Source organism: Pempheris klunzingeri, chromosome 4 (assembly GCF_042242105.1).
Source record: "Pempheris klunzingeri isolate RE-2024b chromosome 4, fPemKlu1.hap1, whole genome shotgun sequence".
NCBI lineage: Eukaryota > Metazoa > Chordata > Actinopteri > Acropomatiformes > Pempheridae > Pempheris > Pempheris klunzingeri.
In genome coordinates, this window is record NC_092015.1 from 4,074,064 (window position 1) to 4,098,524 (window position 24,461).

The following is a 24,461-nucleotide window of genomic DNA, read 5'->3' on the forward strand; positions in this document are numbered from 1 at the left end:
GGCCTTTATCAGCCGACATGAGCGATCGACCTCGCTAAAGCTCTTGTGGTTGAGATGTTAAACAATTACCTACAGCTGTAATATTTGGGGCGTCCACATATAGTATACCTCCACGGCTTGACAAGCAATTCTCTCAGCATTAGAATTAGAGAAAGACATCAACTTTGCCAGCACAAAAGAAAAAGACGCCATATGTGCAAACACAAGAAGAAAAAAAAAAGACGCCATATGTGCAAACACAATTCAATATTGTTATCTGCCTCAAAAAGCCTGTTTGAGTTCAACTTTGCAGAGTGTGTGTGGGCTTGAGGATTGAGAGTGGGTGAGCAAGTGTGTGTGTACCATGTATTGATTAATTATGCATAAATCTCTCTTTATTCTGCACCTTAGAATTGTGTACTCTGCAAAAAAAATCCTATCTCTGAGGGCTGTGTGTGTGTGTGTGTGTGTGTGTGTGTGTGTGCGTACACAAGTCAGATAACTATAATTATTCTAAACTATAAAAGGCGTTGCTCTCCTTCCCCTCCCCCGCCCCCAAATTCTGCTTATGACAGAGAATGAGAAATCGCAGCCGGGGAAAACATACGCAACACTTATGCAACATCGGCACTCAGAGACAAGCAGGAAAAATAGAAACTTGTGGGGACATTTCAAGTATAATTTTGTTGTTCACTCTGCAGCAGATGTCATCTTTTCATTTTTCTCCCTAATGATGACTTCTTATATTTATCTATCCTGTAATTACTGTTTTTTAAATCTTTAGTATATTATCGTTTTTTCTAAAAGCCACTGCATTGTGTGTGTGTGTGTGTGTGTCTGTGTGTTTATGTGTGTGTGTGTTTGAATGTAGTGTCTAGCAGGCCTGAATAGTCAATAGATGGAAACAATGCCAGACCTGACTAATCAATAGGGAGCAATCATGAAGAGAGAATGATGATAATCACTTAAACAGATTGGGGTCATAATCAATGGCCGCACTAATTGTCCTCCATTACACAGCTGGTATTGGCACTCACATTTAGCTGGACAATCAGCATTGGAATGAGCTCCAACTAAAACGACTGAAAAAGTTTCTTAGCAAACACCAACTATGTCAAATTATTCATCAGAGGCTTCTGCTGCTTCTTTTCTAAAGAGCTGAAACATGACGTCTGGTTAACAATGTTAATAGTTTCACTATTTACACTTGTAGCTACTCATTTATTTTAGAATACAAACACCAGGATCCTGTTCTCGGCTTAATCTGCATCAACGACTGGTCTGGATGGTAAAATGGGGACTGCTGTTGTTGAATAACAAAAACAGTTTGTTATTTTTTTAGGCAAATTAAAACTATTATAAGATTTGAAAATGTTACGATTTAGCACTGCCCAGTGGTGATATGAAAACGGCAGACAGCTCTGTGTGCTAATACACCTCCAAACAGCTGACAGTGGAGCTGACGGGTGTCACTGAGATGATAACACACACACACACACACACACTCCAGACCACATTTCTATAAACAAAACGTTATTCCATCAAAAAGATGATGTAATCACATAAACTCAGAGCGGCTTTACCTCGTGCCACCTTATGGCCAAAATCTGCTACTGCAAACAGTGAGGTTAGAAGAAACTCTTACTGTTTTAAGGTTGAATGGCACATGAAGAGGCTGAGGACTGTAGGAAGTCAGTGGATTAAGACACTTCTCACACAAAATTAATGTGAGAGAGAGAGAGAGAGTGATCGGGACACTCGCTCACACTTCCTCCCTCAGCAGGAAAGTGTTTCCACTTGCATGGATGTTTAGGTTTCTGGCATGGTCTGTGTTTATGTGTGTGTGTGTGTGTGTGTGTGTGTGTGGCAGCCTGTAGTTTACATCACATGAATACACTTCACAAACTGCATGCTTCTTCCCGCCCTTTCTTTAAATCTCATTCATTCTGGTCTCATTTTTCGCTCCCTGCCTCGCTCCCTCCTTCGTCTGTTTACATGTCTTCACTCAAACAGAAAATCACAACTCGGCCATAGAAGCACACACAGTTTGCTGTTCCTCCCTCCCTCTCTTCCTCACGTGCCCCCTCACAGACACACACACAAGCACAGCTAATAAACACACAGACCCACACACACACATAATTGCAGGGATAGCCTCAGTGGCTCAGGGTTTTCCTGGAACAGAACAGAACAGATTAGAAGAGACAGTCGGACTGACCTGTTTGACGCGGTCTGGGTTGACGGTGGTCTGTGGCTGAAGGATGCTGACCGGCTCTGTCTTCTGGGTGCTCTGAGGCATCTCCCTCACCTTCTCAGCGATGAAGTCATGGACGCCATTCAGCGCCTCCACCGTCCCCTGGATCAGACACACCCGCTCTGTCGTCCCTGCACACACAAACACACAGACGGACGGAAAGGTCAGTGCATGATTTTCATCTGGTGGAAAAAAAAGTACTTGAAGGAGATACCAAAAAAAAAAAAAAAAAAAAAAGCAGCATGCTGATATGCAAATATTGATTTATAATATTAATATCATTTTATTGCTGCTCATAATTTGTCACTTGAATAATTAAATAGGTTTTCATGTAACAGAAAGTGGCAGCAGTACCCCAAACTGCTGCACTGCAAGAAATAAAACAATGAAGAAGAAGAAGAAGAGGAAGAACAAGGCTTTACACAAAAACAGGTTTGCTATATTTAGGAGTTCTTCCAAAAACTGATTTGTTCCATTCAGGTTTTCATATGCACACGTTCACAATGTTTCCACAGGTAGGTGGAAACTCACAGAGGGCCGGTACGGGTTTGATGTTGTGCAGGATGTGTTGTCCCAATTCTGGCTTAAACACACACAGAATTGTTTAATGTACAGCTGAATGAAAATGAAACCAACCAGTGCTCATACTGCTTTTCAAAAAGTACCAACCGTGAGAGGAGAAAAGATACCAAGAAACTGTAATGATCCCCGCTGGGAAATCACACTGCTGCAGCAGCAGCAAGAAGCAAAAAGAGAGAGAGAGAGAGAGAGAGAGAGAACCTTGAATTGTCAAGAAATAGATTTGAAAACCGTATATATAACATTTAGTGAGGGAGGTGATATTTATAGCAGAAAACTAGTTATTACATGGTTACATGTTAGTTTACTTGAGACACAGACTGATGCCTTGAAGCACTTTAACTAATCAAATGTATTTTGTGTTAAAGTTTAAGATCCAGCAGAGACAGACCGAAGGCACAAAGTCAGTCTGGGGTGAAAGTTAAAATGTCTCAAATGTAAATGAACGTTATTCACGAGCTCACATATACATAGAAAAGATCAGCGTTCATATTTTCACTGCATCTTCTCCTCCTGAACATATCGGACACATGCTGTTTATGTCAGTTTCCAGGACTTTGTCCAATCAGGAAAACAATTCCCTGATCACATGAAAAATAATACTTTGGACATGTTCTATGTGTGTAAGCCCTGACGACTGCATTATTACCATATTTAAGATTTATATAAAGCTCCAAATGAACTCTAAACTAAACTCTAATCAACAAATCAAATCAAAAGTTGGCGGAGGCTCAGAGGATTTACACTCAGGAGAAGAGACCTCGATTTATGGTCACTGACAAAGTCAAAACACAGCAGGACATTTTCAGGAAATATAAGAAACATATGAGGAGGAAAAAAAAAAACTATGTTTGCATTTGCCTGTTCCTGTCTTTGTGTGTGTGTGTGTGTGTGTGTGTGCATGAATATACTACATATTATGGCTTATGAACTTCCTCTCTCTCGTTTATTCCCAGGAAAGAGTAACCAGACATTCAATGTTTACATCATCAGAGAAGCAGCTCTTCACTGTGTGAACACACAGAACACCTGTAAGTGTCTTTTAGAGCTTTAAGTCCTGTTTTAAAAACAATGTGTATGAAAACACAGCAAACACATGAAAGCCAGTGTTGTTTCAGTTATGAAATCTGTCAGGTTTGTATTCATTTTTGTCAAGTTATGTCATTGTTGTCCAGTGAAATTTCCCCATCGTGGCACTAATAAAGGAATATCTTATTGACTTCAACTCCAAAGTCTGTTCTGTGTTACTTAATAAAAGCAATGTTTCCTTGATGGTTTACAAAGCTCCAGCACGCTTTGAGCATGCGCTGGTTTAATTTCATACTTTACATAATGAAAGAATTCATAAAACAAAGAACAGCCACAGTTTTAACACACACAGTTTGCAAAATCATCAGCTGTGCGGTAAAATAAAGATTATGTGACTTGTGGTAAATACGCTGGAGTGTGATCTTTAACAGCTGGAGCTCCGCACTTTAACCTCAGCTAGAGTTCCAGGCCAAAACAATGACAAACACATTACTGCTGTAATACTTCATGGCTTGACTGGATATGAAAATGTTGCAGAATGATACTCGAAGAGAATAAATACATCAAAGTTGGATCCAGAGAGGAGAGCCAGTGTTGACAGACAGGCAGGGAGTATAACGGAGGAGAATCTAGGCCAATGCAAAGCCTCTCAGTCCAGCTGTATCTCAACAACACACTGAAAGTAAATCTCTCTTTGGCCGTCTCTCTCTCTCTCTCTCTCACCCTTTTAGCATTTATTCTCTCTCTCTGCTCTCTTTTCCATTTCGCTCTCTCTTTTCCTCGCTCTCCTTTCCGTCTTCCCTCTCTAACTCTCTTTATCTCCCTTTTCGTTTCCCGCATTTCCTCCCCTTCCCCTTCCTCTTCCATCCCTCTCCCTCTTCCCTCTCCCTCGACTCGAGTGTTTAGCGGGATCTGCTCTTATCTCGGCTCAGCAGCGTGTCAGTTAGTGCTTCCCGTCCTCTCCCTCTCCCTTGCGCTGTTGGCCCGGCTCGGTTTGGCCCGGCTCGGCCCTCTGTGGCCGCACTGGGAGCAGTGTGTGTTTATACGGGGGTTGGAAACTGATCATTTATCATGGTGAAAGGTGATGAAAGTGTCTGTTCTCGTGACTGAAGTTAGGAATTTTTATATACTTTCTATACTTTTCCCAGGCTAAAATGTGGATTCCTGCTCTCTCTGTACATGAAGAGTTCAGTGTTTACAGGCTGGAGGGGTTTGAGACAACAAGGGCTAAAAATAAAAACACACACAGCACAGTCAGGCATTCGTAGCGTTTGGCTACCTGGCCACGCCGGACCTTTGTAACGCCTGTTAGCATTGCAGTGAGATTAATTTTCATTCCTATTTTTACAGCGTGTTGATGGTGGTGACAAACAGTCTCTGTTGACAGCAGCTGAATGCTTCTGTTTAGCAGAGCGAGCGTGACGACGAGCTAACAAATCACACAAACGAGATGTTACCACGAGATTTGAGGCGTAGACACATGCCAGCGTTTTGTTTGTTGGTGAACATTTCAGCCTCATTCCACATTTAATTCAGCATTAGTGAGCAGGGCGACACACGACACGTTGGTGTGTGCGTGTGTGTGTGTGTGTGTGTGTGTGTGGGAGGCTGATACTGAGGAAACTGGGCTTCGCCTCTCCCCGACAGCTGGTGCCCTCTGGGTAATCTGGGCTCGTCCAATCAGAAGCAAGGATTAGCAGGCCATTGTCTTGGCATGAGTGTGTGTTTTTCATATTTATGTGTGGTTTGTGATTGTGTGTGCATGCATTTGTTTGTGTGTGTGTGTGTGTGTGTGTGTGTGTATGATGAGTGTAACTGTAGCAGAAAAGGCCACTCTGTCAGTGGAGATCAGACTGAAGCTGCTGTACAGCTGTGCCGCTGCAGCACAGGCCTGCTTCATGTCATCATATTGACTTAAAGATGGCTTACAAATCAACTAATATTCATGTAGCACGAAACACTACTGACATTACTACAGGAGCTGTACTTATCCTGAGCGCATACACAGTAACTTAAACTCTGCAGCATTAACGTGGTATCATGGCCCATCAAGACGTTGATTCATGCAGTAAAAAAGAAAAGTTTTATCATGTTTATTTCTTTCAGTTTTTACTAACAAAAAAAAAAGCACAAAACTGGAAAATGTCATTCTTTTGGCCACTAGAGGGCAGAACAGTTCCACATCAAGCCACAGAGCCTCGACATATTACCACCTTGTAAAGTTGTTCCGACTAATGTGTTTGCAAACAGCTGCCAATTTACACATCCAGCAGACATGGAGCAACATTATCATTCATTTGGAGTCGTGTTTGTGTCCACTTGATGGTCTCTACTAACTCCTGGGAGAAATATCTGGCTCTTTAGCTGCTGTTCCGCTCTCCTCACCAGCTAATCTCCAAAGCTGTCTGTCTGCCCTACAGTGGGTTTACCAGTGTTTGTTTGCTAAAAAAAAAAAAAAAAAAGTGCCTGTGGCTGCTGGAAATTAGGTTGATGGCAGCACTGAGAATGAACCACATAGTAAATGTGTTGTAAAACTATGAAGCTGTGAGCTGCAAGAGGCTAAAAAGCTTTGTAGAGCCGCAGAGTTGACTTGCAGGTCTTAATCTTAATTAGTGGAGCTATAAAGTTACGTTCAAACCAGATTTTATTTCAATATCTATCAAAATTTGTTATCTTTTTCTGCAGGAGGCGGCAGTTCACACGCCCTGTTGTGATAAAGACAGAAAATCCTCCTGGACACAGAAAGGGAAACAAATTTGGAGAAAACACAGATAGGCTGTTGATTATGATCATGTTTGGAGGGGCAGTTTTGTGAGTCCCTCCTCAATAAATGCGTTTGGTTTTGCTCAAGCTTGCCCGTGTCCTGATGTCTTATTTTTCATGCAGCAAACACACGCAAGACATTCAAATCCACGGAGCAGCGCCAACACAACGGAATTTATACATCCCTCAGTGATCGAGAGTGAGCCCCGTTGGCAGTAACATAACTTACTGGTCCCACTGGCGCAAGACATCACTCTGTGTGTGTGTGTGTGTGTGTGTGTGTGTGTGTGTGTGTGTGTGTGTGTGTGTTCGTTTGAGTGTCTTTGTACATGACTTTTGCATTTCCCCCTTTGAACCTCATCATTTGACATTTTAACGATTGGAAGCCGTTTCCAAACTTGACGTGCTGCAGCTGCATAAGTAATATCTGTTCGATGTTGTTACGACTTCTGCATTTACATTAGAAGTTTATGAGACATTTTTAATGTTTCTCACACAGAGACAGAACAACTGTACACTACATGTTCAGCATTGCTATTCATAAGCTTGTTGTAATTTACTTTTTGGAACTAATTTCAAACTTCAGCTATTTCCCGGTGAAGCGAGCAACGCTGTTACACCTCAGCAAGGTTTATTACAACAAACACAGAACATGGGCATTCCTGGGAAGAAGACGGAGCTGAGACACAAACCCCAGCTTTGTTTGGGGAAACTGGAGATGCACAACAATCTTAGATAATATGGGGAGAAAAAAAAAATCAAGGACTACAACACACAGAGTGGAGCAATGTACTTGTAAACTCCAAAGTCTCACAAGTTTTTGAATATTACGGTTACGGAAAGTTTCAGGTCAGAAGGTTGTTAAGTTGCTGAGATGAAACACCTGCACCAGCGCCAGCAGGAGACTAATAATCCACAGAGTCACTGATATCAATAAGATCTTTTCAGTCGGGGTGCTACGAGACAGTTTCACTATACATTCGCTATATGGGCTGCAGCTCCGTCACCAGAGTCCAAAAGTCGAGCACAAAAAGTACAAGAGGTTCAATTACTGGAGCTCTTATTTCGATCAGAGGATGATGAGGATTGAAAATGAAAAGCAAGAGTCTGTGAAATTCATACCAGACGTGAACTTCAGCTCGCTATTTCCACAGTGACCAAGTGACCCAACACCACTTTGTTCAACACCAGAACCCTCATCATCATCATCATCATCATCATCATGATCCAGGCTGTGGACCCTGGCAGTTGTTTTTATTAAAGTCTAACTAGGATGACTCACTCCTTCCTCCTCTGCTCTCCTCCTCCTCCTCCTCCTCCTCCTCTCCCTAATGACCAGAGAGGCACTGGAGGCAGCAGACTGAAAGCACAGCAAACTGCTTCTCCTCTGATTTCTGACTCACAGGAAGGCACAGCATCTTCTTTACGTTCAGAGTGACGATGCATGCCGATGCTGCTGGATAAAGCGACAGTATAAAGGTCATGTTAACATGTCAGAGATCAAGGCAAGTCGGTCCTGCATGGAGAGGATGCATCTGCTGTTTGCAGCTAGTAGCATGACACACTTTCTGTACTGAAAAACTTGAACTTGCATTTGATTTTCAACCTTTTTCTGTAGCTTTAGAAGAATCAAAGTGTTTGTTGCACCAAACCGTCCTGTGGAGTAAGTGCTCGGTAAGAGTGTTGTATCAGTGTGGCCTCTCGCTGACCGTCGCAGTGATGTAGTTATCGTGGCTTGTCACTGTAAAGATGACTGCGCGTCTTTCTGCCTGTTAATTGCAGCAGAGCGGTCAACTTGCGGCCAGGAGGCATGATTCACTCCCTCCTGCCGGGGTGGAGAGTGCTGCCCCTTCTGGGCCACCGCAGTCAACAATAAAGGCACATTAAAGTGTCCCTGAAAAGTCGCACTTGCTTCTAGTGCTTTAATGGTAAAGTGTTATCTCAGTTGGAGTTTGCGGATTTAAAATTGGAATAGAGACCTTGCAAAGAAACTGTGGGTGTTTTTTTGAAAGATATTTACTGGGCTGGGGAAGTGTGATGCTACATTTGGACATTGATCTTTGAAGATTGGGAGAAAAAGTCAGCATAAGTTTGCCTCTGCTGCATCAATTTTTACCATTTTTGTGTCTCTTGCATACCAAATATTACAGTACCCCTTTAAATTTACACAGTACTGTCATTACTCTTATTTATTGTAATATTTTCCTGCTCATTGAAAAACATTTTATATATGATGAATATAACATTTATACTTTTCAATACTTTGTTATTGTTTTATTAACCAAATTAAACCTTTGTACAGCGATACATGCAAGCTTAGACTGCTGTAAGACAACAGAAGAATAAAAGAGAAATCTAGCTTTTGTGTGTTAGCATTAGTGCGACCTTAATCAGTTCTCAGAGTGGGAAAAAAGTCCTGATCCAATCAAAAATAAATCAAGGACGAATTAAAGCGAAGATTTGATTTACAAGCTGCAAACTGGGCCACCAAGAAGCATTTCAAGTAAATAACTTTACAGGTCACAATTTAAAGTGTCTGTGACTTTCCTCAACAAAGTCAGAGAACTTCCATGACCTGAATAGTACTATTCCTTCTTGTTTTATTAATGTTGTTTTTCAGCACCAGCTTTCAGACAACCATTTAAGGCACAAACAGTCTGGGCTCCAGTGCAGTGCGAGTATTGTGTGAAACAAGTTATTAGATATATGCCGGTAATTTCCTGCAAAGTGACCCATTTATACAAAAAAAATAAATCCCATTTTTTTTCTCCTTCACTTTCCCTTAAAGATCCCTGAAGTTCCCCGTCTGGAGAGAGTTTCTCAAACTTTTTTTTTTTTTTTAATATCTGAGAAATAGCAGCAGAGAATAACAGGAGGGATGGGAAGAACAGACAAGATGTGACAGCATCGCCAGAGGTCTTGTGTTCACAGGTACATGATGTTCATCTCCTGCTATGCCGAGATGTACAGCTTTTTCACTTCCAGCGCTACTCTGATGGTAAAAAACCTCAGCAGGAGAGAGAAAGACGACAAATAGAAAAAGATACAGAGGTTCACACGACTTCTGTCACATCCGAAAAACATCAAGCGAGGGGAAGGGAGAAGGAAAGACAGAGAAACGGACAGAAACTCAGAGAGGGAGAGGCAGATCGGCACAGAGTCACGACAGCCATGTCAAAATGGAGTGACACCAGAGAAAGAGGGAGACAAACAGGGACGAGCAGAGAGACGGACAGACTGGGATGCAGAGAGAGAAACCTTTGTGAAACCTGTCATAACAAAGCAATGTCAAGAAAACGGAGAGGAAGAGAGACAAAAAGACACGGCGTCCGCAAGATGTATTCAGAAATGAAGACAGTTAAACCTGAAAGAAAGACAGATACATGTAGAAGAGGACACGAGTTTTAGGTGAAAGTATTGTGCTGCATATTTCTCTAAATACACACGAGTCAAAAATGGAAGAAGACTATAGTTACAGAAGTATATTCATGCTTTCATAAGCATGTGTGTGTCATATTACTGAAAATACACAAAAATATTTCATGAGCATCAAACATGGCTGTTTCTAATTTCTGTTTGATTTATTCATTCTTGTGGGTCGGCTATTCTGCGTGTCTTCATAGACAGATATTCATGCCAGAAGCCAAAAGAAAGTGAGACAGGTGGAGAGACAGACAGATACAGAGAGAAAACGCACATACAAATCATTACGTTGATGGAAATTAAATCCAGGCAGAGGGATACAGACAGATGGAGAGAGACGGAGAGAGATCTATGGCTTCAAAAATAAAATAAAAAAAATCCATCTTGTCGTGTAAAATAACCTCCAAAGCTTCATCCAAGCTGATTGGAAGCACAGCGAGACGTGGCGGCTGGTTTAATGTAAGCTCATTAAACAGATCTCCTTAGGCTGCGGATAAGCTCAGGTTAACTGGCTACCTTTGATCAGATCTGTTGGATTAGCTGGCTGTTAGAGGTGCAGCTCAACACCTTGTTGTTCCAGAGGGTTAAAGAGTATATAAAATGGCTTATAGGAGCAGCAGACAGAGCGGAGCTCACCAAACACCATGACACTCGTGTGTCAGGTCTCATGAAGTCAAACATTTCACTCTCACCTGCTGTTTCTCATGAAAAGGTTCATTTAATCATCCAAAGAAACCTCCCCCCAGCATTCAAATCTTCAAAAATATGAGAGAAGTTTGGTGCTAAAGTTGGTCTCAGTCCTCTGACGACTGACGTTATGAATGAAGCCTCATTCAAATGACGTCATTTCAAACACAAGGCTTTTAAAAGTCTTTAGCAACGAATATAGATGTGTGCCAAAAGATATCATTATCATCGATGAACCCACATCTACTCATCATTAGGTCCAAATCAGGATTTTATTTTCAACAACAAATTGTCAGAAGTTCAATAATATTTTCTGGACAAGTGATCCTCCTTTTGTTTCCCTTGAGATTACGGTGAGATTACGGTGAGTTAACACCGGTTAATTCCAGCTGTACAGCAGCAAAGCACTACAGGACACGCATACACATTTAGGACACAGGTCTAAGGTGGATATTTCTCAACTGTACTTCTACTACTGTCTTCAAATGAATGTGCTAATGATTTATTGATGTTTCAGGGCTACTCGTAGAACCACTAAATCTACAAATCATGACCTACTATTGCCCTCTGTCACGCGATGAAGAGCCCTTTTCAACCTGCTCTTACTCCATATTGAAATTGCCTCAGCTCCTCCATACAATGGCCCCCGGTAATGGTGGGAGAAAGTGCTGACGACGACCAATAGACCCCTGTCAGTGAGAGACGGATGGATTCATTGACTGACACCCCAATAAGCCAAAAGGACACGACCACACGGACCTCAGTATCCAATTAAAAGGGTTTTATGGTCTAATGAGCAGCTGTGGGGGGGAGAGAGACACACACAGAGAGAGAGAGAGAGAGACAGAGAGAGAGACAGAGAGAGACAGAGAGAGACAGAGAGAGAGAGAGCGATAGATAGATGGATAGATTACATAACTTCTGCTGCAAAGTTTTGCCCTCAACTGTAAACCAGTGAAGGAGGCAGTCAGTCTCGCCTTGACTGATCCTGCTCAGTTACCTTGGCAACTGACAGTCACCCCCCCCCCCCTCCATGCAATACACACCCGCATACAATTGTGAATATACGCCAAACACACACTCTTTCATGCAGCTGGGCAGCTGTTGGTGATGTCATGAGTTGTTATTCCAAAAGGAGGGAGAGAGAGAGAGAGAGACAGAGAAAGAGAGAGAGAGAAAGAGAGAGAGAGAGAATGACTGCATGTGCTGATGTAATCAGGGGCAGTAAGGAAAGTTGGACCTGTTCTCTGCTGCAGCCGACCAAGTCTTCACCAGAGAGAGAACAGGACAGAGAGATAGAAAGGACAGGAAGACAGAAGGAAAGAAAGAAATTCATGAGTGAAAGAAAGATGGAAACAGGTAGGATTGGAGGAAGGAAGGAAGGATGAAAGAGAAGAGAAGAGAAACGCTTAAAACTGTGAAAACAAAAGTAAGGAGAGAAAAGATTAAAAAGGGAGTGCAAGAAAGGAAAAGGAAGGAAGGAAAAACAAAAATGTAACGGAAGGAAAGCATGCAAGCAAGAATGAAAATGAAGAAAGAGAGAAAGGAGAGCTTGGTCCAACACTGCAGCTTATGTGGATGAAAATGTGATGGTTGCTTTGTAACGTGCTGGCAGAGAGTTCAGCTCGTCTCCCCTGAGCGCCTACAGGGCTGTAATACACACTCTCCCACTGGCTTCCACATCATTTACACCAGACAAAATCATGGTCAATTTGGAAAAACTTATTAAAACCTGGAGTTACTGTAGTCACATGGCCTGGGGAGCTGCTTTTATGGCTTTTTTGCTGACTTTTACTGACTTTTAAAAAACAACAAAACAGGAACAACTAAAGTTTTCCTCAGGTTATCCTGGTGTCTCGGCAGGCTGAGGTGCAAACAGTCTATACATTAAAGGTGTATGTTTCCAGCATGTGGTTTCTACTATAGCTGGATAAAAGAACCTACAAGTACCCCAAAAAACTCTGTAACAAGAATCTGAGTCCCCCAAAGTTAAAACACAAAGAGCCAAAAAGTACTGCACAAATATTTAGAACAGAGAATCACAAAAAAAAAAAACTAAACAATTACTGCAAAGTAGTTTTGGCCTTTAACTGCAGAACATCTCTGAAAAATACCACATTAAAACCACAAATTGCTCACAAGAGCAATTCACTGCAAAATACCACACATGCTTCCACAATATGTCCTGCGATTAGTAGAAAGGCTTTGTGCTTAATTACTTGAGATTACTGTACTTAAATAATCATTCTTATTCAGCTACCACTTCATTTGTTATTGTAATAAAGTCGAAACACAGATGTTTGCGTGAACAAAGACACCATAAGAAGCCCTCCTGTCCTTGGTGGAACGTGCACCCCGGGAGCTGTGCTGAACATTAATGTTATGCTATCCGTCATTTCCTGTTTCCTCTCGTCTTCTTCTGCTTCCTACACATCTTATTCAAGTTTAAATCATTTTTAAAGCAGCACAAGGAACCGCAAAAACACAGCTTCCCTGTCAGCCTCCCTCCCTCCCTCTCCCTCTCTCTCTCTCTCTCTGTCAGTGTTTCTGCTCACTCCCCATCTTCCTCCTCTCCTCCCCCCTCCCCTCCTCTCCTCCTTTATCTGTCCCGAGGTCCGGCAGTGACAGAGCACTCGGTGAGAAGAATAAGGCAACTCTCTCTAAAGAATAACAAAAGAGGCTGGAAGAAAAGGCAGGAATTCCTCAGCTCTGATGTAACGCTTTTCACTTGGAGAGTCCTGCTGCTCTCCGTCCAGCCTCCACCTCCGTGTCCTTCGCTCCCCCAATCCCACAAAGTCCCTTTGCCCGCTATCTGCACGCTTCATAAAAATCCACGTCTTCGTCCAACATTTTGGGCTACGTGGAAACGAATCGAAGTTTAGGAGCCAAATTTAAGCAAGCAGCGGTGAAACAGACACTGTGGTGCAAAGTATGGAAACAAATTAACTTAATGAAAGCTTTAAGTTGTCGTCTTAGTCCTCTAATGACCGGAACTTTGGGTGATTATTATTATTGGACTGAACAGGGATTATTTTCGACATATTTATGTTTAGCTTTCATAAAGACCTTTTTCACAGAAGCCTTACTTGCAACTTCTTGTATTGTTTTACTGAAAAGCTTTGGCGAAGCTGCTATTACATCGATTTTGACTGTGGAAGTGTTGAAAAGTGTCAGATCCCTATAGCACCGTCCTTCCATCCTTCCTCTGTTGGTGAGGACATAGTACTTCTAGTCTGGGGAGCTGTGGGGTTTTTTTTTCTAACTGGTCCGTTTTCAGGACTTAAACTATGAGATAGATGAATGAAAGGTTGCTGATACTGAGCCATGCAGGATTAGTTTTGCATTTCACTCAATAATAGAGGGGATGATCATTTTCCTGTGATAAAAACAGGTTTTTCTCACCATTTCTCTACAGTATCCACCCCCCCCCCCCCCCACCCACCCGTTCAGCTCTCCTCCCCCGTTTCCCATCATCCTCCCCCCAATCTCCCCTTCTTTCTCTTTTCTTTCTGTCTTTGGCAGCAGGATTGGTGTTGCCCAAGTGACCCGACCCATGCCGGGCAAACAGCTGAAAAGATGCCATGACTGCCTCTCCTCTCCTCTCCTCTCCTCTCCTCTCCCTCTTCCCCTCATTTCTTTTTCCTCCTCTTGACCTCTTCTACCTTTCCTCTCTCTTCCTCTCACACTTTAAGTCTCTATGTGATCTCCCTTCCACCTCGATCCCTCTCTCTTTCCACTTCTCCTCTCTCTCTCTCTCTCTCTCTCTCTCTCCTTCTTTCCATCAGTCTGTTGTACCTGCTGTCACATTCATCTGAAAGCTGCCAGCCTGCCCTCAGCAACAGGAGAAAGTAGAAGACGGGGAGGAAAATAGAGCAGAGAAAGAAAAAACAATGTGCTTTTAAAAAGCACCTGGCAAAGTGCTTTTAAGTGCTCTTAAAAACCACCTGAAAACTCTCGCCCTCAAAGTAAGTCGGTGGAGCCCAAAGTGATGCCTTAGAAATGGATGATTTGTTCACTCCACAGTCGGACCAACATTTGTCCTTCAAAATGGTTCATTTATAACCATGAACCATTGTTTTTATTCCACTGTTAAGTCATTATTATTACCTGTGTCTTCTATTGACACAACACAGTTTCTTTAAATCAAAGTACTGCAATTCCCTATAAATAATATATTATATTATACATTTTTAAAACAAGACTGATCTTTACTGTCATGTCTACACAACGTTTGGTGATATTGCATTGACTTTGATTCATCCACTTGGAGGCTTACTATCACAATTCATAACATTAACCCTTAAATTCAATGGTTTAGCTCATGGGGAGCAGCTACCTGTCCCCCAAAAAGGGAGGGGAGTCACCACAATGCGGTCCCCACAAAGAGCGTGGTCCCCACAATGTTACTAATTCGAGTTAACACGGCACATTAATGTCTGCAGGTGTGACAACATGTTACAAATGGGACCCAGTTGACACAGGAAGTGGCTGTATTGATGAGATCAGACAGCTGTGATAACGTGCTCCATGAAAAGGTCTTCCCTGTGGATCAAACACACACAAACACACATATTCTCGTCTCATGTCATTAAACGGCGATATTGCAGGAACTCTTCCACACACACACACACACATGAACACACTTGTGGAAAGAACGCAGATACACTCACACACACTCGGCTCAGCTCTCCGGCTCTCTAGAAAGTCACACATCTCACTATGTAACCACAGACAACTATATATACACACCTAATCACCCGCATACTCATCTGTCTTCTACACGCACACACACGCACACACACTCACACACACTCACACACACTCACACACACTCACACACACTCACACACACTCACACAGCTCGTTTGTGTCCTCGGAGAGCCTGCTTGGTAACTGGACCTCGTGTGAATTCCTGGTCGACCCAAACGAGTTCAACACCGTTCTGATTTTACTCACACCTTCACACACACACATACTTTTGCGCAGACACACACAGATGCACATAAGCACAAATGCAGACTTCTCTCTCAAACACACACACTAAGTGACCGTCACTGAATAATGAAGTGACAGAAAGAGAGAGAGAATTTCTTGCTTCCCCCTCTCAACTCCTCTCTCTCTGACCTCGGGCTATTCTCTCCTTCTCTGTCTCTCTCTCTGCATTTCTTTTCTCTCCTCCTCTTGTCTGTTTGTCTCTTGTTTTTTTTTTTTCCCTTTTTTCCCCACTTGTCTATCTGTTCCTGTCTTCTTTCATCAATCTGCTTCTTCTTCTGCAGGGACCAAATTGTGAGCTAAAGCTACTTTTGGATGCATGTTGTGTTTCCACTGAACCGAGAAGGATCAGCAGATTATACTGACAGCAGATTGTGTTTGAGACCATTTTTTTGTCATGACAAAGGACCAACCACAGAGTCTCTGTGTTGATCTTTGTCATTTAGAGCTCTGTGTTTTTACTGCATTGACAGAATTAGCAAAAAAAAGTTGAATAATATATTTTATTAGGCAACTGTTGTTCCATCCATTTTAAAACTGGTCAGACAGTTAGCTTTGGAACGGCCCTCTGATCATTAATCACATTACAGGAAATTCCCATTCTTAATATTCATACTGATATTAATATGGACATTCGTGACAGTGAATGGACACTGTGCACAAAGTCACATAGTTTGCCCATTACGGGGTCTAGAAACCAAGACCGGTCCCTCTGCAGTAAAAATGAAGGGAAAGTTCAAGACTTCGTAAAGAGGTTCCTGAAATATTGATTTAGTGTCCTGATCATTGGGGGGGGGGGCGTCAGGATGTTGTTTAAACTTGACCATATGGCCTTAGTGTGGTACTTTCCAAAAATATAAATGTTTAAAGAAGAATCTGAAAAATAAATGATGTCAGGGCATAAAACCAACAAAAATCAAAAGTCAAATTAAATCATGGCTTTTCAGAATGGTGACTCCCGTTAGGACTACTGATAAACAACCTGCTTTGTAAAAGTAAAGAGCTGCATTTACTATTAAAGACACTCTGCTGGTCTACTTCACGAAATTATTACAACACACTGACCTTCTGCAGCGCTCTGAGTGTCACACACACTCACACCGACACACACACACTCTAGCTCTGATACTCTCTGTCTTCAACTCGAACGCTATCTCCCCTGTTGGGATCTGGTGTCGCACAACTGCCTTGATGAAGCACACACCTGTCTTATTGCTCAACACACACACACACACACACACACACACACACATACAAACGCTGCCTGGCGTCCCAAAACCTCAAAGTTATCAAAACATTCCCCTCCAACCGCTGCTCTACTGTGTGTGTGTGTGTGTGTGTATAAGGTGTGACTGTATGAGTTCATTTCTGTCTGTGTGGGTGTGTGTCCATGTTTGTGTGTCCACGTGTGTTTTGTTCTCTCTCTTGTGTGTGTGTTGTTAATTCAGGGCTTAATGCCAAGCTATGAGTTCATTTTTGTATTTTTGTCCGTTATTAGTATGCACATATCTGTCTATCTTTGGCGTGTGTATGTGTGTGTGTGTGATGTGCTCGGTGTCAGCTGGCCTAAGCCTCCTCGTCCCCACCCTCCCACAGACTCAAATCCCCCCAAATCCATCTCTGCCCCCCCATGTGACTACAACTGCCCCTTTTTTTTCTGTCAGCTGCCCCGACACTGCTGTCAGCCTCTTTCTCACACACACACACACACACACACACACACCTTTATCTCCTTCATCACATCTCTGACCCCAAGTGCATGGCGCTGTGCCATAAATACTACACAAATTATCTTGCTGTGTTTTGAGAAAATAGTTGTAAATGGTGAATCATCTTTATCTAAAAGCAGTCACTCGTGAAGACGAGAGATCGTCACATGACGGATTGTAAAATGTTACTGAAAATCAGCAGCAAAAGCCAGAGACTCCAAACCGCTCTGATCCTACAAATCCCATAATGCATAGCGATTGATCGACTTAAACACAACAAAAAAAACTGTTCAAACTGTAAGTCGATGTAAATAAAGTTTCTTTCTATATCTCGCTCTATCATTCCACATTCTTCTAACTTCCTGTCATTTCCTCCGGTTCGCTCTCTGTCCGTCTCTCAGCTGAACACACCCTTTGTCTTCTGACTCATGCTACTTGGAAACACACACACACACACACACACACACACACACACACACACACACACACGGATACAGTATGTAGCCGCCAGTGTGTCTGTGGAGTGGAGCTGGGCTGCTTTATGAGAATACTCATCTCACTTTATCAGCGTTTTCACAACTTTGCAGCGCACCAGCTGTTTGAACCCGACCTTCCATACAATCCTCTCTCCCCTTAACACCCAAATCACACCAATACTTGTGCCATGCAGCAGGCTAATGGAGGCTCTAATTCTGGTAATATTAGAGCCCTACTCTGCTCAATGAGTTTTACTGGACCACATAATGATGAGAAAAAAGCTGCCGCTGAAGGAAGCTTCAGGTAAGTGCCTCTAATTTCCATGCTCAATATCCATAAATCCTGCTATGTGACTTTGGCATTAACATTAATTAAAGCCGTGAATATGCAGGCCTGCTATGAAGAACGCAATCACGTCCACACGTGCAGATACAGTCACTATAAAAGAAAAGAAACACACAGATTAAATAAAGAGGACTGTCTTTTTAAAGTTGCACTATTCATTCATTCATCTTACTGTAATATAAACAAACGTGAGCATGCAGTTGGAGAAAGAGAAAAAAAAGGACAATAAAAGGAAACACATTCTCTCACCCCCACATGCAAGCTAGCGATTGGCTGCAGAAACATACGATGAATTCTACAGGGAACCAAAGAGAGACGTTTAATAGCTCATGGCACGTGGATGAGGGTTTGACCCTGCTGCACACACACACACACACACACACACACACACACACACACACACACACACACACACACTCAACGTTTATTCAACAAAGCCCGTCGACCATGGAGACCAGCATGCCTGGTCTTTTACATCATGATGATGATCATCATACACAATCTGGTCCCCATTTGTTACAGCTGGGACTGCAGAGTGTGTGTGAGCACGTCTGCATGTTTCTGGGTATGTTTCTGTGCATCTGAGATCATGTATGCCCAAGTGTGTGTTTATATGTGTGTGTGAGAGCTGCGACTTGGCTCCTGCGCTGAGGACACGTAGCCTGAGAAAGTGAAAAGTGTTCAGAACCTCACACACACACACCAAAACATCCTCAACTAAACTTGAACTCTGCCGCCTTCTTCCTTCACGCGCTGCTAGCAAAACCGCCTCACTCAAATTCACTCAAATGCGCATTTCTCTTCCAGCATGACATAAATCCACATTGGAAAAGCAAATAAAACTCTCTGGTTGAGTTAGACGACTTGTACTGTAACTCTAACCCAACTTTTACACTGTGAGAAACTTGATTAACAAGAGAGCAGAAGTTGGAGTGTTTCTTTTTAGTCTGTGTGAACAATCTGAGCCAAAGTGTGGACGTCAGCGATGTCGTTGGCCAAGTAAAGTTGTTTCTCGACTTCTCTCCGGCGTCGTCTTACGTAACCAACAATAGTTTTGATCGGCAGGAGCAAAATAAAGGTGAAAGTTTCTGACAATGTTCGGTTACTTTCAGTTTCAATTCAGAAACAGAGAACAACAAGTGGTGTCGCCATGCTCTGATGGCCCCTGATCGGTTATCAGCAGATGTCTTGTTAATTAGCAGCTTAATTATCCAGCGACACATACGTCAGCTCATTGAAACCATCTAATAGTATGACTGCAATACTGGGAAATGTGGTTGAAATCCACATTATAACACTGTACTAACATTTTATTTTATGACCATAACATATCAGTTACAAATTTCTGTTGTCCAAATTAATTATTCAGAACAAGCTGTAATTAAAAGCTTTTATCTCATGAGATGCAAAATATGAGAAATATTTCAATTTTATGTGCATTTGCCACATTATGTTAAATATTAATACAGTCATAAATATGTCATATTTTAATTACAGCTCATAAATGCTCATCAATCATGACATGATTCAACTGAATTTCAATAAGTAATTGTATTGTATTGAATGCCAAGTCTATGAAAAAGCAAAATGACCCATGTTGCACGCTTTAACTTCTAGTCTATAACTGACTAAAAGCTGTGGATGCATCATTCCTCCAGTTAAACCAGGTGCATCACTCACGTTCAACTGCTTGGAGTGTTTGAGAACATATGACCAGTCTGGTGTTGTTTCAGCTAAAATCTTCCATCTCAGATTCCATAAAGTGGAGCTGAACAGAGAAAGTGTAACACAAAACCTGCAGGGAAGCACTGCCAGGTCACTGTGTGCGCCCTCCGACAGCTGAGGAGAACATTAAACTTTGAATTTTACAACTGTAAACCGTTACAGTGCAACAGTAACCTCAGCGAGGGGATTCATTCTGCTGCTGGTCAGTCGTCAGACCCATGTTTCACCTTACAAGTGCTGGATCTGGATCTGCTGGATCTGATAGAAACCGGAGGTAGAGGATGTACATACCGCTCCCTCTCTCTTCCTCTCTCAGTAAGTGTTGTGTGTAAGTAGGCGGAAGAAAGTGGCAATTAGCAATCAGCTAAAACACTAATTAGCTCCCTCTCTCTCCCTCTATCTACTGTATATGCCTCTACAGAGTATCAGTGCGGCTGCAAGTGTGTGTGTGAGCGTGGATCTGCACTGGTGTGCATGTGAGCGCTGTGCACGTGTACTTCCTCATGAGTGTGTGTGTGTGTGTGCCATAATGCTGTCAGTGTGCACGTGCATGTGAGCGTGGAGGGTGGGGCCTGCCTGGAAGTGTGACCTCATCTTTATTAATGACAACCATATGGAACATGATTGTATGATTTACAGCATGGCGTAGAAAACAACAGAGGACTGCAGGCTGGAGGGAGATTAAAGCAGAGTTTCGCAGAACGTGGCTGAACTTTATTGATGAGGTGACACACATGAAAGAATTGATAGTTGTTGGAAAACACTCTGGCTGTGAGCAGACGAGAAAAATGTGACAGAGTGGTGTTTAAGGTGAAAACTGTGCAAAAAGAAAGCGAGAAAAGAAATATTTAAACGGCCAAAATGATTATTTTTGTGCACGACTGTTATCATCACTTGCTGTTTTTGTGTTCAAATGTTGAGCTATTGTTTGCTGAAACACGGTTTGCAGCCTAATTATTTCTTTGTTTTCTTTTGCTGTGATCACGTGCTGAAAGAAACGAGGGCTGCATCGAAACGGTGGTTAATTTGACGGCATTTATGCCAATAAAAGGCCTATTAAATTTCAAACAATTTAAAAAGAGGAAAGGGAGCAAGCAAGAAAGAAATTACAAGAAAAAAGGGAGAAACAATGGAGAGAACAAAAGTTAGAAAGCAACCAAGCGAAAGCAAGAGGCCGTCAGATGGTAAACAGAGTGAATATCAACCTGTCGTCAGTGTGCTGGGTCAAAGGCCATGAACCCCATCAGCCAATCAGCACCTTTGTCTGTGGAAATCCACTGGTCATGTGACCAACACTGAATCCTGTCCGTCTGTCTGACCTCTGACCACAAACACACATTCACACATGTACAATACTCATGACTTGGCAGTCTGATCACTAGACAGGCGACATGTATGCTGACATGCTGAAAAACACACACACACACACACACACACACACACTTCATATGCACACAAACGCAGTAATCAGGCTCAGAGCTTCATAATTAAAGTGAGAGTACAGCCGGTGTGTCAGAGAGACGATACGACAGCTGACGGCTTTGTGGGATCTCAGACTGGGAGGGGCGGGATTAATCGTGGGGGATGAAGATGGGGGTGATCGTGGCGCTGGGGTGGAGGGGCGGGGCCTATACGGGGGCGTGGGTGTTGGGAAAAGGGGAGAAATTGGGGGTGCTTTCACTGGGGGATTAAAAATAATGGAAGTGGGGTGGGATGGGGGAGTCGGGGCAGCTGTGGAACCAGCTCTTTTGTGAGGGAGGGGTGTGTGTGTGTATGTGAATGAGACAGAGGGGTTAAGGGGTCCCAGAGGGCTACCTTTGTCCCTGCGCCAGAGATTGGGGGTCTGTAAAAAAAAAAAAATGCAATTTCACAACTGGTTCACTCGCTCTCTCTGTGCCCCCTCAGTGTCTCTCTGTCTTTCTCCCTCTCTCTCTCTCTCATCAATGAGGCTCTTTGTTTGCCGCACTCACCTTCCTCCTCCTTAAAGGGAATGCCACTCCTACACAAAGCAGAGCGCTATAGTGAAGGAACCTGCTCCTTTAAGAGCACAAACACACACACACGCACACACACACACACACACATCTGTGTCGGAGCAAGTGTGTGTGTGTGTGTGTGTGTGAGACAGAGGTACTCAGAGACATTAACAGATTTAGACCTTTTACATCTGACCCCTTTGTGCAACTAGAGGGATGTTGCCATGACTACCACCAACGCTAAGTGTCATTGTTGTGACGGGCCAATCAGGACGAAGCACATATGTCACATGTATGTGTGTGTGTGTGTGTGTGTGTGTGTGTGTATGATGAGCACTGCATTTAATTTGACTTCAAGTGTTTTGCTAACGGATTAACATCTAAATGATGATGTATTTTCATTGTACGATCCTCTGATGAGGCCTCGTCGCTTGCTTAAATAATATCTCATGACGTACTGTGAGTGGACCCTTCCAGAAAAGCTTTACTCAATATTCCACTGCATCCACAATTTATGATGTTATTAAAAGCTGACAGAGAAATTACAGCCTCAACTTTCTACCAGCGCTGCTTATTTCAGCGACTCTCAAGGACAGAAGGCGAGAGGATCTGGAAGCCGACCAAGACGGGAAGAAAGACATCTCTCTGTCTCTGTCTCCCTCGCTCTCTTACACCTGCTAGGGAGGAGAGAGGGAGTCTGGAAGGAGGAGGAGGAGGAGAGAGGGGGGGGTCCTCCTCTAGGAGAGCTGTCACTTTGATTCTCATCACCAAGGCAACGGGTGTGCAGTCCCACAATCCTCTGCTTTGTCCAGTGGGGGTGGGGGTGAGTGTGTGTGTGTGAGTGTCAGTCTTGCTGTGCCTCTATAAACCTGCATCTCACACAAACACACACACGCATGCACACACGTTTGTGCAGCGAGGCCTGGCACTATCGTCATAGCAGGTCGTGAATGCAGCAAATCGCCATGGTGACACGAAGACAAATCTAGCTATGTGTGCTATTTATGGGAAAAGTGAGAGAGGAGGCAATATTCTGCAACCAAAGTAGCTGAAATTGCACCATCTTTGTTTGTGTGTGTGTGTGTGTGTGTGTGTGTGTGTGTGTGTGTGTGCCGTCTCTGTACATGATAAAGATGTTTTATGAAGAGGGCTGGGCCATGTTGCTTAGACAAGCTCTTCATAGAGAGGAGCTTTGTCATAAGAAGTGACAGATCTGAGTAGTTGGGTGACAGGAGAGAGAGAGAGAGAGAGAGAGAGAGAGAGAGAGAGAGAGAGAGAGAGAGAGAGAGAGAGAGAGAGAGAGAGAGAGAGAGAGAGAGAGAGAGAGAGAGAGAGAGAGAGAGAGAGAGAGAGAGAGAGAGAGAGAGACATCCATCAGTAACAGTCTGCTGACATGGACTCAGCCTGTGTCTGGGTCACAAACCCACCAGTAGGTTGTGGCAGATTTTGCAGGGTTGTCAAGGGAGGAGTGAACAGCATGAAAACAATATTAAGCAGCTGTTGTCATCCATGTCCCAATTAAATAACTTTCCTGTATTTTCCACTACTTCTAATCTAAGAAAGTGTGGAGGTCAAAGGTCTAATACCATAAAATAAAAATCCACCGTCGCTGTAGACGTGGTTATAGTTCAGACGTGTGTGGGGCAGCCAGCTGTGATTTTCTGTTCAAAGTTTTTCACTTACATAATCTCATAACTACTTTGGGACAGAAAATGGGTCAACTGAAATCAAAACAAAGTGTGGACCACTGGCCTAATCGGATTGGCCACCGGCATTAACCCTTGTGTATTTCAACTCTTTTCTCATATATCATATCTGTACTTTTGGATTGTTTTTTTTATTTCTGTGAATTAATTGAATTAATTATTTATGTGCATTTGTTTTTGCAAGCTCACTTGCCTCAAATCGAAGTATTTTGTGATGAGAGTGAGATTCATGTGGGCAAACGTACAGAGATAATGACAGGATAGGATAATAATAGAGAAAATAAAAGGAAGAACTGGAGGTTTTTGGTCAGATTAGAGATCAGTCAAGAGGCCGAGATGTCTGTAGGGTCGCTGTTTATGGTAAATGTGGTGTGAAAACACTCAAAGTTGCACAAAAAAACAAAAAAAAAATCAAGGCAAATGTTCATTTTGTGCAGCTTCAGTAGAAACAACAGCAGCTTCAGCATTCTGTCAGTGTGCACCAACACACACACACACACAGGAGAACACAGATTTAACAATGACATGGTTTTTCTCACAGATTGCAGAGTACAGATGTACACACACTCTCTCCCTCGCTCTCTTCTGAGGCAGATGGGGACACCCTCTCTCCCCACCCTCCCCCCCGTCCTCCCCCCTGCTAGCTTGACCGGGGTCAAAGAGCCTATTGTCATACAGAGCGCCTTGCCTCTACCTATTGTCTGTGACAGTTGGAAACCCTCAGAGCTCATACAAACCTCTGCACATTCAACTGCTCCTCCTCCTCCTCCTCCTTCTCCTGCTGCTGCCCTTTCCTTTCTCCTCTTTATTTCACTCT

The 24,461-nt window shown here is 42.9% G+C and overlaps 1 protein-coding gene across 2 annotated transcripts in view; it reads right to left on the minus strand.

The window, feature by feature from the left end:
• The window catches only part of nova2 (NOVA alternative splicing regulator 2), a 70,986-nt gene that overhangs the window by 15,124 nt on the left and 31,401 nt on the right, over positions 1-24,461 (minus strand). For both annotated transcript variants that reach the window (XM_070829791.1, XM_070829790.1), the window contains one exon: positions 2,198-2,364. In XM_070829791.1, coding sequence (XP_070685892.1) covers positions 2,198-2,364 — 167 coding nt within the window. The remainder of the gene's footprint in view (positions 1-2,197; positions 2,365-24,461) is intronic.